Source organism: Hyla sarda, chromosome 5 (genome assembly GCF_029499605.1).
Source record: "Hyla sarda isolate aHylSar1 chromosome 5, aHylSar1.hap1, whole genome shotgun sequence".
NCBI lineage: Eukaryota > Metazoa > Chordata > Amphibia > Anura > Hylidae > Hyla > Hyla sarda.
This window is the reverse complement of record NC_079193.1, coordinates 366000423-366023100: the sequence shown is the minus strand read 5'-3', so window position 1 is coordinate 366023100 and position 22678 is coordinate 366000423. Positions and strand designations below refer to the sequence as shown.

Genomic DNA, 22678 nt, shown 5'->3' with positions numbered 1-22678 from the left:
AGAATTTCCACTGTAGTATTCAGCAGCTAATAAGTACAGGAAGGATTAAGATTTTTTTAATAGGAGTAATTTACAAATCTGTTTAACTTTCTGGCACCAGTTGATTTAAAAGAAAAAAGGTTATCACCGGAGTACCCCTTTAACACTATAATTTCTAGTCATTTAGTTCTTTTAAAAGAAATCAACTTTTTAAGACTGTTCTCCTGATGAGCTTATGCTTATATACAGCAGTTTAAAAAAAAAAAAAAGTTTTTCACCAGAGTACCCCTTTAATATTTGCCTTTGAAGTAGGTCACATGATCTCTTTCACCTCAAGTGACACTGCTGCAAAATGCCAAATGTCAATCATACGGAGGGCCGTGAGGGAAGGCACATACGGAGGGGCCGTGAGGGAGGGGGGAGGGAGCATACGGAGGGGCCGTGAGGGAGGGGGGAGGGAGCATACGGCGGGGCCGTGAGGGAGTTGGGAGGTAGCATACAGCGGCGCCGTGAGGGAGGGGGGAGGGAGCATACGGCGGGGCCGTGAGGGAGTTGGGAGGTAGCATACAGCGGGGCCGTGAGGGAGGGGGGAGGGAGCATACGGAGGGGCCGTGAGGGAGGGGGGAGGTAGCATACGGAGGGGCCGTGAGGGAGGGTGAGCATACGGAGATGGTGGGAGCATACGGAGAGGCCGGGAGGGAAGGGGGCACAGGAGGAAGGAGGAGAGAGGGTCATGGAGGAGGGAAACAGTGGAGTCTAACAGCAGTATAATTCCTTTTCACCCATTCAGAACACTCTCTTATTACCTGCACCTAACGTGTATGGCCAGCCTGGGAACGTATGAGATGGCTGCTCTATAAACGAGTGCTGATCTATGAGATAGATGCTTGTATACAGTGCAGAGAGGGAAGGGCCAAACACACGGGCACTGGATCATTGGAGCAGCCCTTTATGGCAATCATCTGTTGGCTAATGATTCTTTTTTAAGCGGGGCAAAACACGATCAGCCGACCAACAGGCATTTTGGAGTCAAAAACGCAAAAGAGGGGAAAAAGAGAGACGAAAAGGGCAAGAGAGGAGGAAAGGGCAAAAAAGGGTACAAGGGTGTACAAGAGAGTGCCTCAGAGCGAGCACAATACGAGAGAATGAGAGGTACAGATGGAGTACAGAAGGAAAATAGACAACATAAATAACAAAACTATGGCCGTACCATCTACTTCCTTCTCTATGAGGTCCATGCGGCTGGTGACTTCATTCTGGACGCTCTCTATGTGGGTCAGAAGATTGAGCTGCCACTGGAGGTGAGTGTCCAGCTGCTCCTCCGCTACTTTCTTGTCATTACACACTTCTGCCAATACAGCCTGGAATAGAAGATTCATCATCAGTCATTCATAAGTCGTAAGTTACCAGGGTGCCTTTCAACTGGCTCCAGAAAGTTAAACAGATTTGTAAATTACTTCTATAAAAAATCTTAATCCTTTCCGTACTTATGAGCTGCTAAAGTTGAGTTGTTCTTTTCTGTCTAAGTGCTCTCTGATGAAATGTGTCTCGGGAACTGTCCAGAGTAGAAGCAAATCCCCATAGCAAACCTCTTCTACTCTGTGCAGTTCCCGAGACAAGCAGAGATGTCAGCAGAGAGAGCACTGTTGCCAGACAGAAAAGAACAACTGAACTTCAGCAGCTGATAATTATTGGAAGGATTAAGATTTTTTTAATAGAAGTCATTAACAAATCTGTATAACTTTCTGGAGCCAGTTGATATATATATATATATATATATATATATATATATATATATATATATATATATAAATGCTTTTTCCTGGAATACCCTTATAAAACTAATTTTTGCTATTGCACTTCTTATGGTAAATAAAAAAATCTCTCTAATGTACTTTGAACATTTCTGCCACTAGGAGTCCCCCTACTTGTCCAGATCACATTTCCCCCATCTTTTGCACAGAATGTGGACTCCTGCTGGCCTGGCAGAAGTCCAAAATCAGGAAATGCAGTCTGGAGTGCTGAAGGGGGGGGGGGGCATGCAGCCTTATCTAATCATAGATCATCTCACACTGAACTGCTCTGGACTGTGTGTAGCAGAGTGAGGGAGGAAGTTCTCCCCTGTATGGCTTCAGATGATGTCACACCTGCTGGGGAACGCCCCTTCCCAGTCTGTGAATCTGACTGAGGCTGAGCAGAAAATACAGAGCAATATCAAAGTAGAAAACTAAAAAAATTTATAGAAATAAAGGCAGGGGGTGGTATATTATTAGAGATGAGCGAACTTACAGTAAATTCGATTCGTCACGAACTTCTCAGCAGTTGATGATGGGTGGGCTGGAAAAGGTGGATACAGTCCTAGGAGACTCTTTCCTAGGAATGTATCCACCTTTTCCAGCCCACCGGAGCACCGGAAAGCTGAACTAATTTACACAGGAAAAGTCATCAACTGCCGAGCCGAGAAGTTCGTGACAAATCAAATTTACTGTAAGTTCGCTCATCTCTATTTATTATGATGGGGGCAGTGAACTGGGAGGATTATAAAATTTAACAAGATCATGACAGATATTCTTTAACCCCTCCTGAACATTTCAGTAATGCTGCAGTTCACCCCGGTGTTCCCCTTTTCCCATACACTGGTCCAGGAAGTTGAAATATGAGGTGCTGTTTGGTTGCCCTCATACTGCAGACGTTATGGAAACTATTTTACCATGCACCAAAATTCTTTTAATCTGGTATCAATTAATACAGAATGTATCATGTCAGATATAGGAGCCATTGTATATAGTTCTATTTTACACCAAATACATAGATGACATAATTCTCTCCCTCCTATTGGACAGCTTTTCGATCTCTCACCTGGTCAGTCCTCCTTTCCATATTTATATGATCTGATAATCTTCTTTTTGCTTCAGTGTGTAAGTTACTCTTGTGGCCGCCCAGAATTACGCTATTATTGTCCTCAGACTTTCCGGTGTCGTTCTGCATTTTGTTGTCACCGCCGGAGCCCTGGGGCTTTTGGTAGCTGTGCTCGCTCACTATATATGTTTCTTCCGTCATATCCAGCTTGTTTGTTGGCCCTTTATGGTTCAGTCCACATGTGCCTTTTCCCTGATTTGACTCCCGAGGCTTCATGGGACGGGACCACAGTCTGAGGTCTGGGTGGTCTTTGTTCCTGTAAATACCAGATTAAGAGACAAATGGTGGTTATATTTGGGAAATTACAAAATGGACGTGTTTTACAGTCAATTTTCAGTTGTGAAAGTGCTGATGTGCATCAAATTTAGGAAATGGCCAAGAGGATATGATAAATACACAGCTAGGAGAAATTACCTCAGCACAGTCAATTTCCAACCAAAAGAAAAAGTGGCTGTGTTAAAGTGGTACTCCAGTGGAATACAATTTTTCTCTGATGCCAGAAAGTTAAAACAGATTTGTAAATTACTTTTATTGAAAAGTCTTAACCCTTCCAGTAACTTATCATACTCCACAGGAAGTTGTGTAGTTCTTTTTTGTCTGACCACATTGCTCTCTGCTGACACCTCTGTCCATGTCAGGAACTGTCCAGAGCAGGATAGGTTTGCTATAGGGATTTGCTCCTACTCTGGACAGTTCCTGACACAGACAAAAGGTGTCAGCAGAGAGCACTGTGGTCAGACTACAAAGAACTACACAATTTCCTGTGGTGTATACAGCAGTACCCCTTTAAAGAGTACCTGTCGTCAATTTTTTTTTTTTTGATATGTTGTTTATTATCTTAACCCCTTAAGGACTGAGCCCTTTTTCACCTTAAGGACTCGGCCATTTTTTGCAAATCTGACCACTGTCACTTTAAACATTAATAACTCTGGAATGCTTTTAGTTATCATTCTGATTCCGAGATTGTTTTTTCGTGACATATTCTACTTTAACGTAGTGGTAAAATTTTTTGGTAACTTGCATCCTTTCTTGGTGAAAAATCCCAAAATTTGATGAAAAATTTGAAAATTTTGCATTTTTCTAACTTTGAAGCTCTCTGCTTGTAAGGAAAATGGATATTCAAAATAATTTTTTTTTATTCACATATACAATATGTCTACTTTATATTTGCATCATAAAATTTATGAGTTTTTACTTTTGGAAGAGACACCAGAGGGCTTCAAAGTTCCGCAGCAATTTTCCAATTTTTCACAAAATTTTGAAACTCACTTTTTTTCAGGGACCAGTTCAGGTTTGAAGTGGATTTGAAGGGTCTTCATATTAGAAATACCCCATAAATGACCCCATTATAAAAACTACACCCCCCCAAAGTATTCAAAATGACATTCAGTCAGCGTTTTAACCCTTTAGGTGTTTCACAGGAATAGCCTCAAAGTGAAGGAGAAAATACACAATCTTCATTTTTTACACTCGCATGTTCTTGTAGACCCAATTTTTGAATTTTTGCAAGGGGTAAAAAGGAGAAAATTTTTACTTGTATTTGAAACCCAATTTCTCTCGAGTAAGCACATACCTCATATGTCTATGTTAATTGTTCGGCGGGCGCAGAAGAGGGCTCAGAAGGGAAGGAGCGACAAATGGTTTTTGGGGGGCATGTCACCTTTAGGAAGCCCCTATGGTGCCAGAACTGCAAAAAAACCCACATGGCATACCATTTTGGAAACTAGACCCCTCGGGGAACGTAAAAAGGGGTAATGTGAACCTTAATACCCCACAGGTGATTCACGACTTTTGCATATGTAAAAAAAATAAATAATTTTTTACCTAAAATGCTTGGTTTCTCTAAAGTTTTACATTTTTAAAAAGGGTAATAGCAGAAAATACCCCCCAAAATTTGAAGCCCAATTTCTCCCGATTCAGAAAACACCCCATATGGGGGTGAAAAGTGCTCTGCTGGCGCACTACAGGTCTCAGAAGAGAAGGAGTCACATTTGGCTTTTTGAAAGCAAATTTTTCTCTGGGGGCATGCCGCATTTAGGAAGCCCCTATGGTGCCAGGACCGCAAAAAAAAAAACCCACATGGCATACCATTTTGGAAACTAGAACCCTCGGGGAATGTAACAAGGGGTTAAGTGAACCTTAATACCCCACAGGCGTTTCACGACTATTGCATATGTAAAAAAAAAAAAAATTTTTTTTACCTAAAATGCTTCTTTTCCCAAAAACTTTACATTTTTAAAAAGGGTAAAAGCAAAAAATACCCCCCAAAATTTGAAGCCCAATTTCTCCCGAGTACGGCGATACCCCATATGTGACCCTAAACTGTTGCCTTGAAATACGACAGGGCTCCAAAGTGAGAGCTCCATGCGCATTTGAGGCCTAAATTAGGGACTTGCATAGGGGTGGACATAGGGGTATTCTACGCCAGTGATTCCCAAACAGGGTGCCTCCAGCTGTTGCAAAACTCCCAGCATGCCTGGACAGTCAACGGCTGTCCGACAATACTGGGAGTTGTTGTTTTGCAACAGCTGGAGGCTCCGTTTTGGAAACCATGGCGTACCAGACGTTTTTCATTTTTATTGGGGAGGGGAGGGGGGCTGTGTAGGGGTATGTGTATATGTAGTGTTTTTTACTTTTTATTTTATTTTTTGTGTTAGTGTAGTGTAGTGTTTTTAGGGTACAGTCGCACAGGCGGGGGTTCACAGTAGTTTCTCGCTGGCAGTTTGAGCTGTTGCAGAAAATTTGCTGCAGCTCAAACTTGCAGCCCGATACTTACTGTAAGCCTCCGCCCATGTGAGTGTACCCTGTACATTCACATTGGGGGGGACATCCAGCTGTTGCAAAACGAAAACTCCCAGCATGCGCTGACAGACTGTACATGCTGAGAGTTTTAGTTTTGCAACAGCTGTAGGCACACTGGTTATGTATCACGGAGTTTGTGACCTTACTCAGTGTTTCAAAACCAGTGTGCCTCCAGCTGTTGCAAAACTACAACTCCCAGCATGTACGGTGCATGGTGTAAGGTGACTGCTGAGAGTTGTAGTTTGCAACTGCTGGAGGCACACCGGTCGTGAAACACTGAGTTAGGTAAAAAAAAAAACTCTGTTTCACAACCAGTGTGCCTTCAGCTGTTGCAAAACTACAACTCTCAGCAGTCACCGACAGCCAACGGGCATGCTGGGAGTTGTAGTTATGCAACCAGCAGATGCACCACTACAACTCCCAGCATGCACTTTAGCTGTTTGTGCAAGCTGGGAGTTGTAGTTATACAACAGCTGAAGGTACACTTTTCCATAGAAAAAATGTGCCTCCAGCTGTTGCAAAACCATAAGTCCCAGCATGCCCATAAGGGAATGCTGGGAGTTGTGGTGATCTGCCTCCTGCTGTTGCATAACTACAGCTCCCAGCATGCCCTTTTGCATGCTGGGAGCTGTTGCTAAGCAACAGCAGGAGGCTGTCACTCACCTCCTGCTGCTGCTCCACGGTGCCACCGCACAGGTCAGTCCCTCGCCGCCGCCATCGCTCCTGGGGCCCCGATCCCAACATGGACGCCGGGGATCGGGGTCCCCAGCACCCGGGGTCGTCTTCCCGCACCCGCTCACGCCCTCCGGAAGAGGGGCGGAGCGGGTGCGGGAGTGACGCCCGCAGCAGGCGCCCTGATTGGTCGGCCGGTAATCCGGCCGACGAATCAGGGCGATCGTGAGGTGGCACCAGTGCCACCTCACCCCTGCAGGCTCTGGCTGTCAGAGACGGCCCCGAACAGCCAGTAATTCCGGGTCACCTGGTCACTGGAGACCCGATTGACCCGGAATCGCCGCAGATCGCTGGACTGAATTGTCCAGCGATCTGCGGCGATCGCCGACATGGGGGGGCATAATGACCCCCCTGGGCGATATGCCGGGATGCCTGCTGAACGATTTCAGCAGGCATCCGGCTCCGGTCCCCAACCGGCTAGCGGTGGGGGCCGGAATTCCCACGGGCGTATGGATACGCCCTTAAGGACTCGGGATGCAGGGCGTATCCATACGCCCTGCGTCCTTAAGAGGTTAATATAAACAACATGCTTTTAAAAAAAAAATTATATTTATGCCTTTTTCTATTTTTATTTCTAATAAATGGCCACTAGGGGTCTCCCTACATGTCCCGGCCGCAAGTCTCCCATAGAGTTCGGACTCATGCTGGACTGGCATAAGTCCAAACTCTGTCAGTGCAGCCTTCTTCCTGTCAATCAGACAGACGGGAGCAAGCTCTGTGCCCGCAGCAGCTCCTCACATGGCCTTATTATTATTATTAATTTATTTTTTGTAAAATTATGGCCACTCACCATATTGTCCTTGCCAGGCAGCGTGGCTCGCACAGCAGGTTCTCACTCCTACACTCCACCTCCCTATAAAACACATGCAGTGCTAAACGAGGAGGAGGAGACCCCAGAGCAGCCTACTGTGTCATAGGCTAAGCATCTCTGTGTGCTCCCGACACAAAGCGCAGCAGAGATGAAGTGAGGGCGGAAACGATCCCCCAGCAGGCTTCAGTGACGTAGCGCCTGCTGGGTAGAGCAGTTTGTTAGGTGTAGTTAGGAAACATAGCGGAAGGTAGTTTAGGACAGTTTGTTTCATGACAGGTACTCTTTAAGTGCTGCGTGTTGCTGTATTCCATTGTTGACCCCCTATAAAATTCAAATTTTTCCACATATAGGGCAGTAAAAGGGCTATTTTTTGCACCAAGATCTGTAGTTTTTAACAGTACCACTTTTATATATATGTGATATTTTGGTCCCTTTTTTTTGCATTTTTTAGGGATGTGATGTAACCTAAAATTTGGGATTTATTCTTTTACGCTGTTCACCGCATAGGACAATTCCCATCTTATTTTATTAGTTATGACATTTCCACAAGCGACCATACCAAATATGTTGGTTTATTTAATTGTTTTACTTTATTTTTATTTGTAAAATAAGAAATGAGGGTAACTTTTTTTTTGGGGGGGGGGGAGGGGCATTTAAACTCAGGGCGTGCTGGGAGTTATAGTCGTTTACCATAGAGAGAGACACATGTTAGGGCAGTGTGTCCTCTATGGGTTAAACCATCTGCCTGTGCCTAGTTATTTTTCTAAGTATGGTCCCTGCCTGGCGTTGAAACTTTTTTCAAAAAGTCACAATGATAAATTCCTGACCACGTCATCTGCAAAGACAGATTTGAGTGTTAACAGTGATTTCTAAGTAATCAGGTGTGCATCGAAAAGTTGCCAAAACACCACAAAAAGAAAAAAAAAAAGAAAAAAATAAACATCTAAATCCCTTGATAAATTCCCCCCAAACAATCTTAATTTTAATCTGTAATTAAATGAGTTCAGAATATTTTGGCATAACACGAAGTGAAGTTGAAGCATAAAGCTTGTCCCGGGTGTCATTGAGAAAGGTCTACAGCACAGGACCCTTCAACCACTTTATATGCATTTATTTCAATAGCTGCATGTAATACTTTATTTCCCCTGTAGAGGACACTGTAGGGAAAAAACAGATGACAATAGACTACAATCATACCACTATGCCAATAGGTCACACTTATAGGTGTTAAAGGGTTTATCCAGGAAAAATATATATTTTTATATATATCAACTGGCTCCAGAACGTTAAACAGATTTGTAAATTACTTCTATTAAAAAATCTTAATCCTTACAGTACTTATGAGCTGCTGAAGTTGAGTTTTCTTTTCTGTCTAAGTGCTCTCTGATGACACGTGTCTCGGGAACCGCCCAGTTTAGAAGCAAATCCCCATAACAAACCTCTTCTACTCTGTGCAATTCCCGAGACAAGCAGAGATGTCAGCAAAGAGCACTGTTGTCAGACAGAAAACAACAATTCAACTTCAGCAGCTGATAATTATTGGAAGGATTAAGATTTTTTTTAATAGAACTAATTTAACTTTCTGGAGCCAGTTAATATATATAAAAAAAAGTTTCTTTCCTGGAATACACCGTTAAGGAAAGCCGTAAAAGTTGTACATGTTTGTGTAAAATTGTGTTAAAGGGGTTCTCCGGTGGGAAAAAAAAAAAAAAGTTTTCAAATTAACTAGTACCAGAAAGTAAAACAGATTTATAAATTACTTCTATATAAAAATCTTAATCCTTCCAGCTGCTGTATGCTCCAGAGGAAGTTGTGCAGTTGTTTCCAGTCTGACCACAGTGCTCTCTGCTGACACCTCTGTCCTTGTCAGGAACTGTCCAGAGCAGGAGAGGTTAACTTTGGGGATTTGCTTCTGCTCTGGACAGTTCCTGACACGGACAGAGGTGTCAGCAGAGAGCACTGTGGTCAGGCTGGAAAGATCTACACACACAACTTCCTTTGTAGTATACAGCAGCTGATAAGTACTGGAAGGATTAAGATTTTTATAGAGAAGTAATTTGTACAAGTCTGTATAACTTTCTGGCACCAATTGATTTGAAAACATTTGTTTCCACCGGAGTACCCCTTTAACTACTTTCAAATTATTTTTTTTTTAACCAGAAAACTGGCGTAAGTTGACCCCCCCACATCTAAATGTAACCTATACAGTGAGGTGCAGGGTACATAAAAAAGCATTAGATCAAAAGTCATCACTCACTTTAAAATCCCAAATTTTAGCTGTAGTCCATGAAGTATCTCGGTGACGCCGTACACGTCAGCCAGGAGGTGGTGCGTGGACACAATCTTTTTGGCGTTCAGGTAGGAGTAGTTGTCATTTATGAAGGAGAGGCCGCACATGCGCCCGTTGTTAAACCAATCTCTGTCGTACTTGTATTTTGCGCTCCATCTCTGACCTGTAAAAATGAGGCCAAGGAAATGGAAATTATGAAAGAAGCCGTAAATTATAACAGTGCGCAAAAAAAACGAGAATGTGACTTTAACTTAGATGACTGATAGTTCTTTGAACGTTCCTGGCACTCAGGTCTAATTTTAGGCAATGAACTTAATGGGGTACTCCGCTGCTCAGCATTTGGAACCAACTGTTCCAAACGCTGGAGCAGGCAGCTCGTAACATCATAGCCCCCTCAATGCTAGTCTATGGGAGGGGGCATGACGGTAGTCATGCCCCCTCCCATAGACTTGCATTGAGGGCGTGGGATATGACATCATGAGGGGGCGGGGCTTTGTTCCAAAAGCTGAGCAGTGGAGTACCCCTTTAAGGGATTTGTCTCATCAAATTTTTCCCAGTTTAAAGTGTTACTGTCATTACAAAACATTTGATATGTCATGCAGACAAAATGTTTTGATCGGTCGGGATCTCAGTGCTGAGACCCCCACCAATCCCGGAATACAGGCACACTATAATCCTTGACCTGGCGCTTAATGCAGGAGTCAGTCTCCATCATAGTCTATGGCAGAACTGAGCACAGAGATAGGGAGCGAAGCTGGTTATATCTAAACTGGGTATATCTAAAGATTGGTGGGGGTCCCCTGTCCCTGGCAAATAGAAATGTTATTATTAAGCCAGAAAACCCCTTTACAGTTCCTTGTCTTTTGAAAGGTCATAGAGACCTGTTAAATGTTTTGATCAGTTGGGATCTCAGTGCTGAGACCTCCACCAATCATTAGAATGAGAAAAGGAGAAGTGCACGGTTTCTGCTTCACTCCCAGTTCTTCTCTCAGCTCATTCGAATGATCGATTGGGGTTTCAGCACGGAGACATCCTGACCAATCAAAACTTTTGACATATTTCTGTGACATGTACAAGTTTTTTTTTAAATGACATGGACGCTTTAAATAGTAACTTCACTGTAAATGACACTGTACGTTCTTTCTCCTTGACATAACTCTTATTTTTCCATCCACAGAACCACATGAGGGCTTGTATTATTATTATTGTATTTTCTTTTGCAGGGCCAATTGCAGTAGGTAATGAAACCTGTCATTTTACCATAAAATATACTGCAAAACCAGAAAAAAATATTTTGTGGGATGAAAATAAATCTTGTCTTTTATAAGTAATCATTGGATTGCTTATACTCATCAATGCTATGCTGTGTGTTTTTTTTTTTGCAGGACCAATTGCAGTAGGTAATGCAACCTGTCATTTTACCATAAAATATACCACAAAACCAGAATAAAATATTTTGCGGGATGAAAATAAATCGAGTGTTTTATAAGTAATCATTAGATTGCTTATACTCATCAATGCTATGCTGTTTTTTTTTTTTTTTTTTGTAGGACCAATTGCAGTAGGTAATGAAACCTGTCATTTAACCATAAAATATACTGCCAAACCAGATTTTTTTTTTTTTTGTGGGATGAAAATAAATCTAGTCTTTTATAAGTAATCATTAGATTGCTTATACTCATCAATGCTATTCTGTTGCATAGCAGTGTTCAGTTAGATTGGTGCTCTGCTGGGATGGTAGATGTACTATAGCACAGGGGACTGGTAAAGCCCTCTGCCTGCCATAGTAATTTTGCATGCACACCACGTTTTTGCATTACAGTTCCTGTATCAAGTTTTTGATGAAAAATGGATTCCTCAAAACTGGACTAAAACTGTATCAAAACGTGTGTACAAAAATTCCACCCTTGTACTGTTAAAAACTGTATATGGTTTGAAAAATAATGTCCGATTGCATCCATTTAAGAAAAAAAACTTTAAATAAATAAATAAAGTTTAACTTTTTTGATTGAAATTCCAAGAAAAAAAACTGTGCAAAGTCAAAAACCGTATGGTGAAAACTGGAGGAAACTGTATGCACATACGGTATGGTTCCAATTGACTCCCATGTATATATAAAAAAAAAAAAAAAAAAAAAAAGTATACTGTTTTAATATGGTTTTTCACCCAGACCAAAAAACGTAATATGACGAAAAACGGACTAAACCGGATGATGCGTTTGACATACAGTTTACAAAGTTAAGTCAATGTATACGGTTTTCTATACGGTTCCGTATGGTTTTTAGATTGAAACCGTATACGGGAACTGTATAGCAAAAAAGTGGTGTGAATGCTGCCTAAGGCTGGGTTCACACTACGGTTTGTAACTACGGTTCCCGTATACGGCTGGGAGGAGGGGGGGCGGGGCTTAATCGTGGCGCCCGCACTCAGCAGTATTTGGGAACCGTAGTTAATGTATGTCTATGAGCCGACCGGAGTGAACCGCAGCCTCCGGTCAACCACGTTTTTGCTTGCGGTCGGGAAACCGCATACGGCCGAAAAAGCAGCCGACCGGAGGCTGCGGTTCACTCCGGTCGGCTCATAGACATACATTAACTACGATTCCCGAATACGGCTGAGTGCGGGAGTAGCGATTAAGCCCCGCCCACCCATCCTCCCAGCCGTATACAGGAACCGTAGTTACAAACCGTAGTGTGAACCCAGCCTAACAGGTAAATGGGACATGCGGCCCAACAACCCCACTGAACAGACTGCAACCAGTTAAAAAAAAAAAAGAATCCATTTCTCACCTGGTGGGTCGCTGCACACATAGCAGATATACTGCTCAGGAATATTGTCTTCCGGAACTCCCATGCAAATACTGTGCTGCCAACAAAGACATTCCTCACACTACAAAACAGATAACATAAAAGCATTGTTATGGGATGTGGATGCCCAAAGCAAACTGCAACATACATGTGAATAAGAACCTAATGTGCCTACATTCTGATAACTGTTTAACCCCTTAAGGACCGGGTTTTTTTCCGTTTTTGCATTTTCGTTTTTTGCTCCTTGCCTTTAAAAAATCATAACTCTTCCAATTTTGCACCTAAAAATCCATATGATGGCTTATTTTTTGCGCCACCAATTCTACTTTGTAATGACGTCAGTCATTTTGCCCAAGAATCTACGGTGAAACGGAAAAAAAAATCATTGTGCGACAAAATTGAAAAAAAAAACGCCATTTTGTAACTTTTGGGGGCTTCCGTTTCTACGTAGTACATTTTTCGGTAAAAATGACACCTTATCTTTATTCTGTAGGTCCATACGATTAAAATGTTACCCTACTTATATAGGTTTGATTTTGTCGCACTTCTGGAAAAAATCATAACTGCATGCAGGAAAATTAATACGTTTAAAATTGTCCTCTTCTGACCCCTATAACTTTTTTATTTTTCCGTGTATGGGGCGGTATGAGGGCTCATTTTTTGCACCGTGATCTGAAGTTTTTAACGGTACCATTTTTGCATTGATAGGACTTATTGATTTTATTTTATTTATTTTATTCATTTTTAAATGATATAAAAAGTGCCAAAAATGCACTATTTTGGACTTTGGAATTTTTTTGCGCGCACGCCATTGACTGAGCGGTTTAATTAATGATATATTTTTATAATTCGGACATTTCCGCACGTGGTGATACCATATGTGTTTATTTTTATTTACACTTTTTTTTTATTGGAAAAGGGGGGTGATTCAAACTTTTAATAGGGGAGGAGTTAAATGATCTTTATTCACTTTTTTTTTCCACTTTTTTTTTGCAGTGTTATAGGTCCCATAGGGACCTATAACACTGCACACACTGATCATTGCTATCCCATAGGGACCTATAACACTGCACACACTGATCATTGTTATCCCATAGGGACCTATGACACTGCACACATTGATCTTCATCATTGATCACTGGTTTCTCAAAAGAAACCAGTGATCAATGATTCTGCCGCATGACTGTTCATGCCTGGATCTCAGGCACTGAGCAGTCATTCGGCGATCGGACAGCGAGGAGGCAGGTATGTCCTGTCAGCTGTTCGGGATGCCGCGATTAGCCGCGGCTATCCCGAACAGCCCGGCTGAGCTAGCCGGCCACTTTCAGTTTCGCTTTTAGCGCGCGGCTAAAGGGTTAATAGCGCGCGGCGCCGCGATTGGCGCTGCGCGCTATTAGAGGCGGGTCCCGGCTTCACTATGACACAGGCCCGCCGTGATATGATGTGGGGTTACTGTGTAACCCCGCGTTATATCAGGAGAGCAGGACCAAGGGCGTACCTGTACGCCCTTGGTCCTTAAGGGGTTAAAGGGGTACTCCGGTGGAAAACATTTTTCTTTTTAATCAACTGATGCCAGAAAGTAAAAACAGATTTGTAAATTACTTCTATAAAAAAAAAAAAAAAAATCGTAATCCTTCCAGTAATTATTAGTGGCTGTATACTACTAAATTATTTTCTTTTTGGATTTCTTTCTGTCACGAACACATGTGCTCTCTGCTGACACCTCTGTCCATTTCAGGAACTGTCCAGAGCAGAAGAATATCCCCATAGCAAACATATGCTGCTCTAAAATGGACAGAGGTGTCAGCAGAGAGCACTGTGCTCGTGACAGAAAGAAATCCAAAAAGAAAAATTATTTCACACAGGGCATCGCAGCTTGCTGTGTGCCATGCTGACCACTGTCCACTATTGAAAGTGTCTATAATAGGTATATGAGCATCAGAACTGGCGCATGGAGCAGTGTCCAGCTTTTAACTACAGTGGTCCCTCAACATACGATGGTAATCCGTTCCAAATGAACCATCGTTTGTTGAAACCATCATATGTTGAGGGATCCGTGCAATGGAAAGTATAGGACAGTGGTCTACAACCTGCGGACCTCCAGATGTTGCAAAACTACAACACCCAGCATGCCCGGACAGCCAACGGCTGTCCGGGCATGCTGGGAGTTGTAGTTTTGCAACATCTGGAGGTCCGCAGGTTGAAGACCACTGGTATTGGAGGTTGTACTCACCTGTCCCCGCCGCTCCGGACCATCATCGCCGCCCTGGATGTCGCCTTCTATCGCTGTCGCCGCGTCCCCGACGCTCCGGCAAGGCCTCTGCTTTCCCAGGATCCTCGCTCTCACGTCGCCGCCATCACGTTGCTCCTATTGGATGACGGGACGGCATGCGCAGCGACGTGATGACGACGATGGAGAGCGCCGACGATGCAGGGGATCCCGAAGAGGACGCGCCGGAGCCCCGAGGACAGGTAAGTGATCGTCAGCGGAGCACACGGGGCACCGTGTACGGCTATCCGGTGGCAGCTGAAGCAGTCTGTGCTGCCGGATAGCCGTTTATGCGATGGCCCCGACATACAAAAGCATTGTATGTTGATGCTGCCTCTGAGAGGCCATCGCATGTTGAAATGATCATATGTCGGGGCCATCGTAGGTCGGGGGGAGGGGTCACTGTAATGGTGCATTCACACCACGTTTGCTAGATCCGGACGGGAAAATTCAAAAACAGGGTGCTCCCGTATCTGAGCCGGACCAGCGCCAAATCTCATTAATTTAACTGCACCGACCAGAATCAGATAGTGACTCCGGTCGGCTCCTTTTTGCCCCGTATCCGGTTTTGTGGCCAGACTGTAAACCTAGGTATGCAACGGTTTCCAGTCTGGCCACAGAACCGGATACAGGGAAAAAAGGAGCCGACTGGAGTCACTATCTGATTCCGGTCGGCGCATTTAAAGGGGTACTCCGGCGCTTAGACATCTTATCCTCTATCCAAAGGATAGGGGATAAGATGTCTGATCGCGGGGGTCCCGCCGCTGGGGACCCCTGTGATCTTGCATGCCGCAACCCGTTTATAATCAGTCCCCGGAGCGTGCTCGCTCCGGGTCTGATTACTGTCGATCACTGGGTCGGAGCGTTGTGACGTCAAGGCTCCGCCCCCCTGTGACATCACGCTCCGCCCCCCCCCCCCCCCCACACACACACACACACACACGGGGGCGGAGCCTTGACGTCACAACGCACCGGCCCCGTGATCGACAGTAATCAGACCCGGAGGAGCGAACACACTCTGGGGACTCAGTAAAAACGGGGTGCTGCGTGCAAGATCAAGGGGGTCCCCAGCGGCGGGACCCCCGCGATCAGGCATCTTATCCCCCATCCTTTGGATAGGGGATAAGATGTCTAAGCGCCGGAGTACCCCTTTAAATTAATGAGATTCAGTGCCGGTCCAGCTGGGATATGGTTTTGAAATTTCCCAGCCGGATCTCACATACGTGGTGTGAATGCACCCTAAAAATGACTCTTCAGTGTCAGCAGAGATCTTAATAATGTGAGGAACAGGAACCGTTATAGAAAGTTTTATTGTATACTGTAAAGGGTTTGTCCCGGATTTAACCCCTTAAGGACCACGGGTTTTTCCATTTTTTGCACTTTCGTTTTTTCCTCATCACCTTTTAAAAATCATAACCCTTTCAATTTTTGCACCTAAAAATCCATATTATGGCTTATTTTTTGCGCCACCAATTCTACTTTGCAGTGACATCAGTCATTTTACCCAAAATTCCATTTCTACGCAGTACATTTTTTCTGTAAAATGACACCTTCTCTTTATTCTGTAGGTCCATACCATTAAAATGATCCCCTACTTATATAGGTTTGATTTTGTCGTAATTCTGGAAAAAATCATAACTACATGCAGGAAAATGTATACGTTTAAAATTGTCATCTTCTGACCCCTATAACTTTTATTTTTCTGCGTATGGGGCGGTATGAGGGCTCTTTCTTTGCGCCATGATCTGAAGTTTTTATCGGTACAATTTTTGTATTGATCTGACTTTTTGATCGCTTTTTATACATTTTTTCATGATATAAAAAGTGACCAAAAATACGCTATTTTCAACGTAGGAATTTTTTTGCGTGTACGCCATTGACCCTGCAGTTTAATTAATTATATATTTTTTATATATATAGTTCAGACATATACGCACGCGGCGATACCACATATGTTTATATTTATTTTATTATATTTATTTTCATTTTTTTTTTAATGGGAAAAGTTAAGTCTAATTTGGACTTTTATTAGTGAAAGGGTTAAATCACATTTATTAACTTTATTTTTTTACACTTTTTTTTTTGCAATGTTATAGCTCCCCTAGTGTATGCTATAACATTGCATACACCAAATGCCAGCACTGTTCAGCCATAGCTTTGCATTGATCAGTGTTCTCGGCAGTCGATTGCTCAAGCCTGGATCTCACTTCAGTACAGCTCAGCTACAATACTATAGACACGTGTGCTCTGCTCTGGAGAGAACCGTGTTTTTCTAATCCTGGACAGGCCATTTACAGCATTTCTGATGTTTGATCTTAACTTTTGACATTCCTGTGTGACATGGGGTAACAGTGCTGAGAGCCCCACCAATCCTCTAGATGTAGCTGAAAGAAGAGCATGACTGTATGCTGCTCTCCATCTGACCCATTGCAGGAGACTGGCTGCCATTATAAGTCTATGAAGACCGTGTCCTGCCATTACTCAAATTGAGCAGCAAGACATGAAGTTCACAGCCATGTGCTTCTCCTGGCTATATCTAGAGATCGGTGAGGGTCTCAGCAATGTGACCCCAGCCAATCGAAACTTTTGACATGACAAAAATGTATTTAAATTACTATAACGCTGTAAAGAATGCTTTCACTGTATATATGTATATAAATAAAGAGAAGAGAGAAAGAGAGAGAGAGATGTGTATAAACACACACACATATATATATATATATATATATACACACAGTCATGGCCGTAAATGTTGGCACCCCTGAAATGTTTCTAGAAAATGAAGTATTCCTCACAGGAAAGGATTGCAGTAACACATGTTTTGCTATACACATGTTTATTCCCTTTGTTTGTATTGGAACTAAACGAAAAAAGGGAGGAAAAAAAACAAATTGGACATAATGTCACCAAACTCCAAAAATGGTCTGGACAAAATTATTGCCACCCTTAACTTAATATTTGGTTGCACACCCTTTGGAAAAAATAACTGAAATCAGTGGCTTCCTATAACCATCAATAAGCTTCTTACACCTCTCAGACGGAATGTTGGACCACTCTTCCTTTACAAACTGCTCCAGGTCTCTTATTGGAAGGCGCCTTTTCCCAACAGCAATTTTAAGATCTCTCCACAGGTGATCAATGGGATTTAGATCTGGACTCATTGCTGACACTTCAGAACTCTCCAGCGCTTTGTTGTCATCCATTTCTGGGGGCTTTTTGACATATGTTTAGGGTCATTGTTCTGCTGGAAGACCCAAGATCTGGGAAACAAACCCAGCTTTCTGACACTGGGCTGTACAGCGCGACCCAAAATCCGTTGGTAATCCTGAGATTTCATGATGTCTTGTACACATTCAAGGCCCCCAGTGCCAGAGGCAGCAAAACCACCACAAAACATCACTGACCTCCCCCATATTTCACTGTAGGTACTGTGCTCTTTTCTTTGTAGGCCTCATTCCATTTTCGGTAAACAATAGAATGAGGTGTTTTACCAAAAAGCTCTATCTTGGTCTCATCTGTCCACAAGACGTTTTCCCAGAAGGATTTTGGTTACTCAAGTTCATTTTGTGAAAATGTAGTCTTGCTTTTTTATGTCTCTCTGTCAGCAGTGGGGCCCTCCTGGGTCTCCTCCATAGTGGGGTCCTCCTTGGTCTCCTCCATAGTGGGGTCCTCCTGGGTCCCCTGCCATAGCGTTTAATTTCATTTAAATGTCGATGGATAGTTTGCGCTGACACTGATGCTCCCTGAGCCTGCAGGACAGCTTGAATATCTTTGGAACTTGTTTGGGGCTGCTTATCCACCATCAGGGCTATCCTGCATTGATACCTTTCATCAATTTTTCTCTTCCGTCCACGCCCAGGGAGATTAGCTACAGTGCCATGGGTTGCAAACTTCTTGATGTTGCGCACTGTGGACAAAGGCAAATCTAGATCTCTGGAGATGGACTTGTAACCTTGAGATTGTTGATGTTTTCCCACAATTTTGGTTCTCAAGTCCTCAGACAGTCCTCTTCTCCTCTTTCTGTTGTCCATGCTTAGTGTAGCACACACAGACACACAATGAAAAGACTAAGTGAACTTCTCTCCTTTTTATATGCTTTCAGGTGTGATTTTTATATTGCCCACACCTGTTAGTTGCCCCAAGTAAGTTTAAAGGACCATCACATGCTTGAAACAATCTTGTTTTTCCCAAATTTTGAAAGGGTGCCAATAATTTTGTCCAGCCCATTTTTGGAGTTTGGGGACATTATGTCCAATTTGCTTTTTTCCTCACATTTTTGGTTTAGTTCCAATACACACAAAGGGAATAAACATTTGTATAGCAAAACATGTGTTACTGCAATCTTTTTCTGAGAAATACTTCATTTTCTAGAAAAATTTCAGGGGTGCCAACATTTACAGCCATGGCTGTGTGTGTGTGTGTGTGTGTGTGTGTGTGTATATATATATATATATATATATATATATATATATATACAGAATCTCTTCAGCTGTCCAGAACACATGAGGCCCCCACCTGAATCATGAAGCCGTTCTCCTCGTCCATCTTGCACACACATCTTACGATTTCGCCGATGCCTTCCTCTTCATCCTGAGACTCCTCAAAGTTCGTAGAGTCGAATTCCTGGTTGTACTCATCCCCGCTGAGGATCAGACTCTCAGTAGAGGAGTCATCGAGGAATTCCATGTCAGAAAGATCTGGTCAGAAAGACAAGAATAAGGTTCACTGCATTCAGCTGGGGAAAATAATTCAATTATAGGAAGAGCTCATGGTGATTGATGGGGGACACCTACACCTGGACATTGTACCCTAGGAAAACTCAAACAGTAGTATATGCCAGAATATTATAGATATGAGTAGAAGGTTCATTGTAGCCATGGAAACAGGCTGTTGACTGTGGCGACTATTACCAAGGTTACAGATGTTACTGCAGAAAAGTCCATCAAATGTCCAAATCATCTAAGGCGAATGCTACACAACAATATCCACTGCCCACGAGAAGTCCTGTAACTCATTAATAACACTCTTTACAATGGCCACCAATAAGCTTTATTCTACATTACAATAGGATAAGAACCGCATTGGTGTTTTATGCCATCCTGGAGCAGGTTCTCAGCCTTGTAATGACAGCCGAGCTCCTGCACTAATCCCCCTCAATCACCTTTGTCATGTGTGTGCGCCAAGGTAACAAAAAAGGAACCCCCCCCCCCCCCCCCTTCAATTGGGTCACTGGATTTCCAATTGACATACGTAGGGGTCTACGTGACCCCTGTTGAGTCAGGACAGGAGACCTCGAAAGACCCAAGGGCTGTCTGTTCACTTAGCCTGCTGTTAGATAGATATGAGATATATAGATAGGAGATATATAGATATGAGATAGATAGATAGGAGATATATAGATATGAGATAGATAGATAGATATGAGATAGATAGATAGATATGAGATAGATAGATATGAGATAGATATGAGATAGATAGATATGAGATAGATATGAGATAGATATAAGATAGATAGATATGAGCTAGATAGATATGAGATAGATAGATAGATGATAGATAGATATGAGCTAGATAGATAGATGATAGATAGATAGGAGATAGATAGATACGAGATAGATAGGAGATAGATAGATACGAGATAGATAGGAGATAGATAGATAGATAGGAGATAGATATGAGATAGATATGAGATAGATATGAGATAGATATGAGATAGATATGAGATAGATATGAGATAGATATGAGATAGATATGAGATAGATATGAGATAGATATGAGATAGATATGAGATAGATATGAGATAGATAGATATGAGATAGATAGATATGAGCTAGATAGATGGGAATTTAAACTTACTTTCTCCAGTAAGATCCACAGACAGGATGGCACATGGGAACTGAAAGGTTGTATTCTTTACTGTCAATGTATTGTTTGGACCCACTACACTGGGGGATGAACGTATAACTGGAGAGGAGCTTCTATCCAAAAAGTCCAGGGTACTCTCTTCATAGTCTGAATGTTCTGTAGATAGAAGAGACATATAATCCGATAATAAACATAAAATATATAGAATACAATCCATTGTAGAGATCACCCAATAGCATCTGCAAACATGGCCTTGATCGAGAGATGGGTGCGTGACCCAGAAGGGTAGGACCGGCATCCATCAGACATGTATTGAATAAATATCCACATGGGGAAACCCTGGCTGTCAGTCAAACCAGACTCCGACTGTAAGGGAGTGAATGACTGGGAATGACTCGGCCGCACACTTCAGTTTCTTATAACTGGAGATGGCAGTGGGTCTCAAGACTGAAACCTGGTGCTATCTAAGCTTTTGACATTTCAGGACGACATAAAAGAAACAAAGCTGATCCAACAGCACAAACCAGTAGTCCCAAATCCTGGTCAGACATCCAAACACAAAACAAAGGATTGAAAACATTAACAATTACTGTAAAAAACAGGTTTATTCAGACAAAACGTGCATGGTGCATCTAAATAGAACGTATGACAAAGGTTTGCGGAGGCAGAAACGTTGCATTATTATTTGGATGCACCATGCACTTCTTGTCTGAATAAACATGTATATTTTTTGCACTCATTTTTGATGGTGTCCCTTTGTCTAGATTTAGATGCCTGTGCGTCATGTCAAAAGTTTTTTTTAGAAGTGACACTGACACCTATTAATTAGGGATGTCCGGATATTGATTCTGGTATCGGTATTGAGACCGATACTGGACATTTGCTCGAGTACTTGTACTCTGCAAATGACCCCGATACCTGCTGACGGGACTCCCGCCGGCAGGTATCACGGAGGTGCGGTAAGCCACCCGCACTCTCCGCTCCCAAGCTATGGAGTGCACTCAGCAGCTGAACGCACTTCATAGCCGGGACCCGCATTAACCATTTACACGCAGCAATCAAAGTTGATTGCGACGTCTAAAAGTCCTGAGATGTACTGCAGGTTAGCTCAGGGAAGCTGGTTGGGATCACCGCGGTGTAATCGCGGTGTCCCTATCAGCTGTGATGACGGCCGGAGGTCCCTTAGTAAGTAAAGGAGCACCGATATCATTGATCACTGCTATGCTATGGCAGAGCATCGATCAGTGTCTGCAATCTACAGATTGCATGTAATAGTCAAATATGGGGACTAAAAAAGTGAATTCCTTTTTTTTATTTTTTTTTTTTTATAATAAATGTGAATTAACCCCTTCCCAAGAAACAATTTGAATCACCTCCCTTTTCAAAAAAGTTTAAATAAAATTAAAAAAAAAATATATTTTTTAATATAAAAATCCCTCTGTTATAAAAACTAAAACTAAAAACACCCCTTTTTCCCATTAAGGGTACGTTCTCAATGGCGGATTCACAGCGTATTTTACGCTGTGTATCCACCACTGAAGGACCGCTAGATGCTGCCTTTAGATGTGCCTGCTCGGTGCGGCAATATGCCGCTACGAGCAGACACACTGAGGCGATGTGTGACTCGCTGCACATGGGCGATTTACTCGCACACATCGAGGCCGCTCCCCCTGCTACATGAGCTAGCCCAAGAGCGGCCGCGATGTGAGTACACTGCGCATGCGTGCTGCGACTCGCACATCGCAGTGTGTCTGCTCGTAGTGGCACATTGCTGCTCCGAGTAGGACCATCTAAAGGCACCACCATGTAGCGGTCCTTCAGCGGCGGATCTGCAGCTTAAAGTACGCTGTGGATCCGCCCTTGTGAACGTACTCTTAAGAAAGGAAAAAACCCTGTCAAATGACATTGAAAAAAGTATCGGTAATTGGTATTGGCGAGTAATTAAGAAAAAAGTATCGGTAATTGGTATTGGCGAGTACTTAAAGGGGTTATCCAGGGAAAAACTTTATATATATATATATATATATATATATATCTCTCAACTGGTGCCAGAAAGTTAAACAGATTTGTAAATTACTTCTATTAAAAAATCTTAATCCTTTCAATAATTATCAGCTGCTGAAGTTGAGTTGTTGTTTTCTGTCTGGCAACAGTGCTCTCTGCTCACATCTCTGCTTGTCTCGGGAACTGCACAGACTAGAAGA

The 22678-nt window shown here is 42.8% G+C and overlaps 1 protein-coding gene across 4 annotated transcripts in view; it reads right to left on the bottom strand.

Moving 5' to 3' along the window:
- Nucleotides 1-22678, bottom strand: part of PHF20L1 (PHD finger protein 20 like 1) — a 117310-nt gene that overhangs the window by 726 nt on the left and 93906 nt on the right. For all 4 annotated transcript variants that reach the window (XM_056522790.1, XM_056522791.1, XM_056522792.1 and 1 more), the window contains exons 15-20: nt 20466-20630; nt 19125-19306; nt 12323-12422; nt 9501-9696; nt 2839-3154; nt 1190-1340 (exon numbers count right to left, since the gene is read on the bottom strand). In XM_056522790.1, coding sequence (XP_056378765.1) covers nt 1190-1340; nt 2839-3154; nt 9501-9696; nt 12323-12422; nt 19125-19306; nt 20466-20630 — 1110 coding nt within the window. The remainder of the gene's footprint in view (nt 1-1189; nt 1341-2838; nt 3155-9500; nt 9697-12322; nt 12423-19124; nt 19307-20465; nt 20631-22678) is intronic.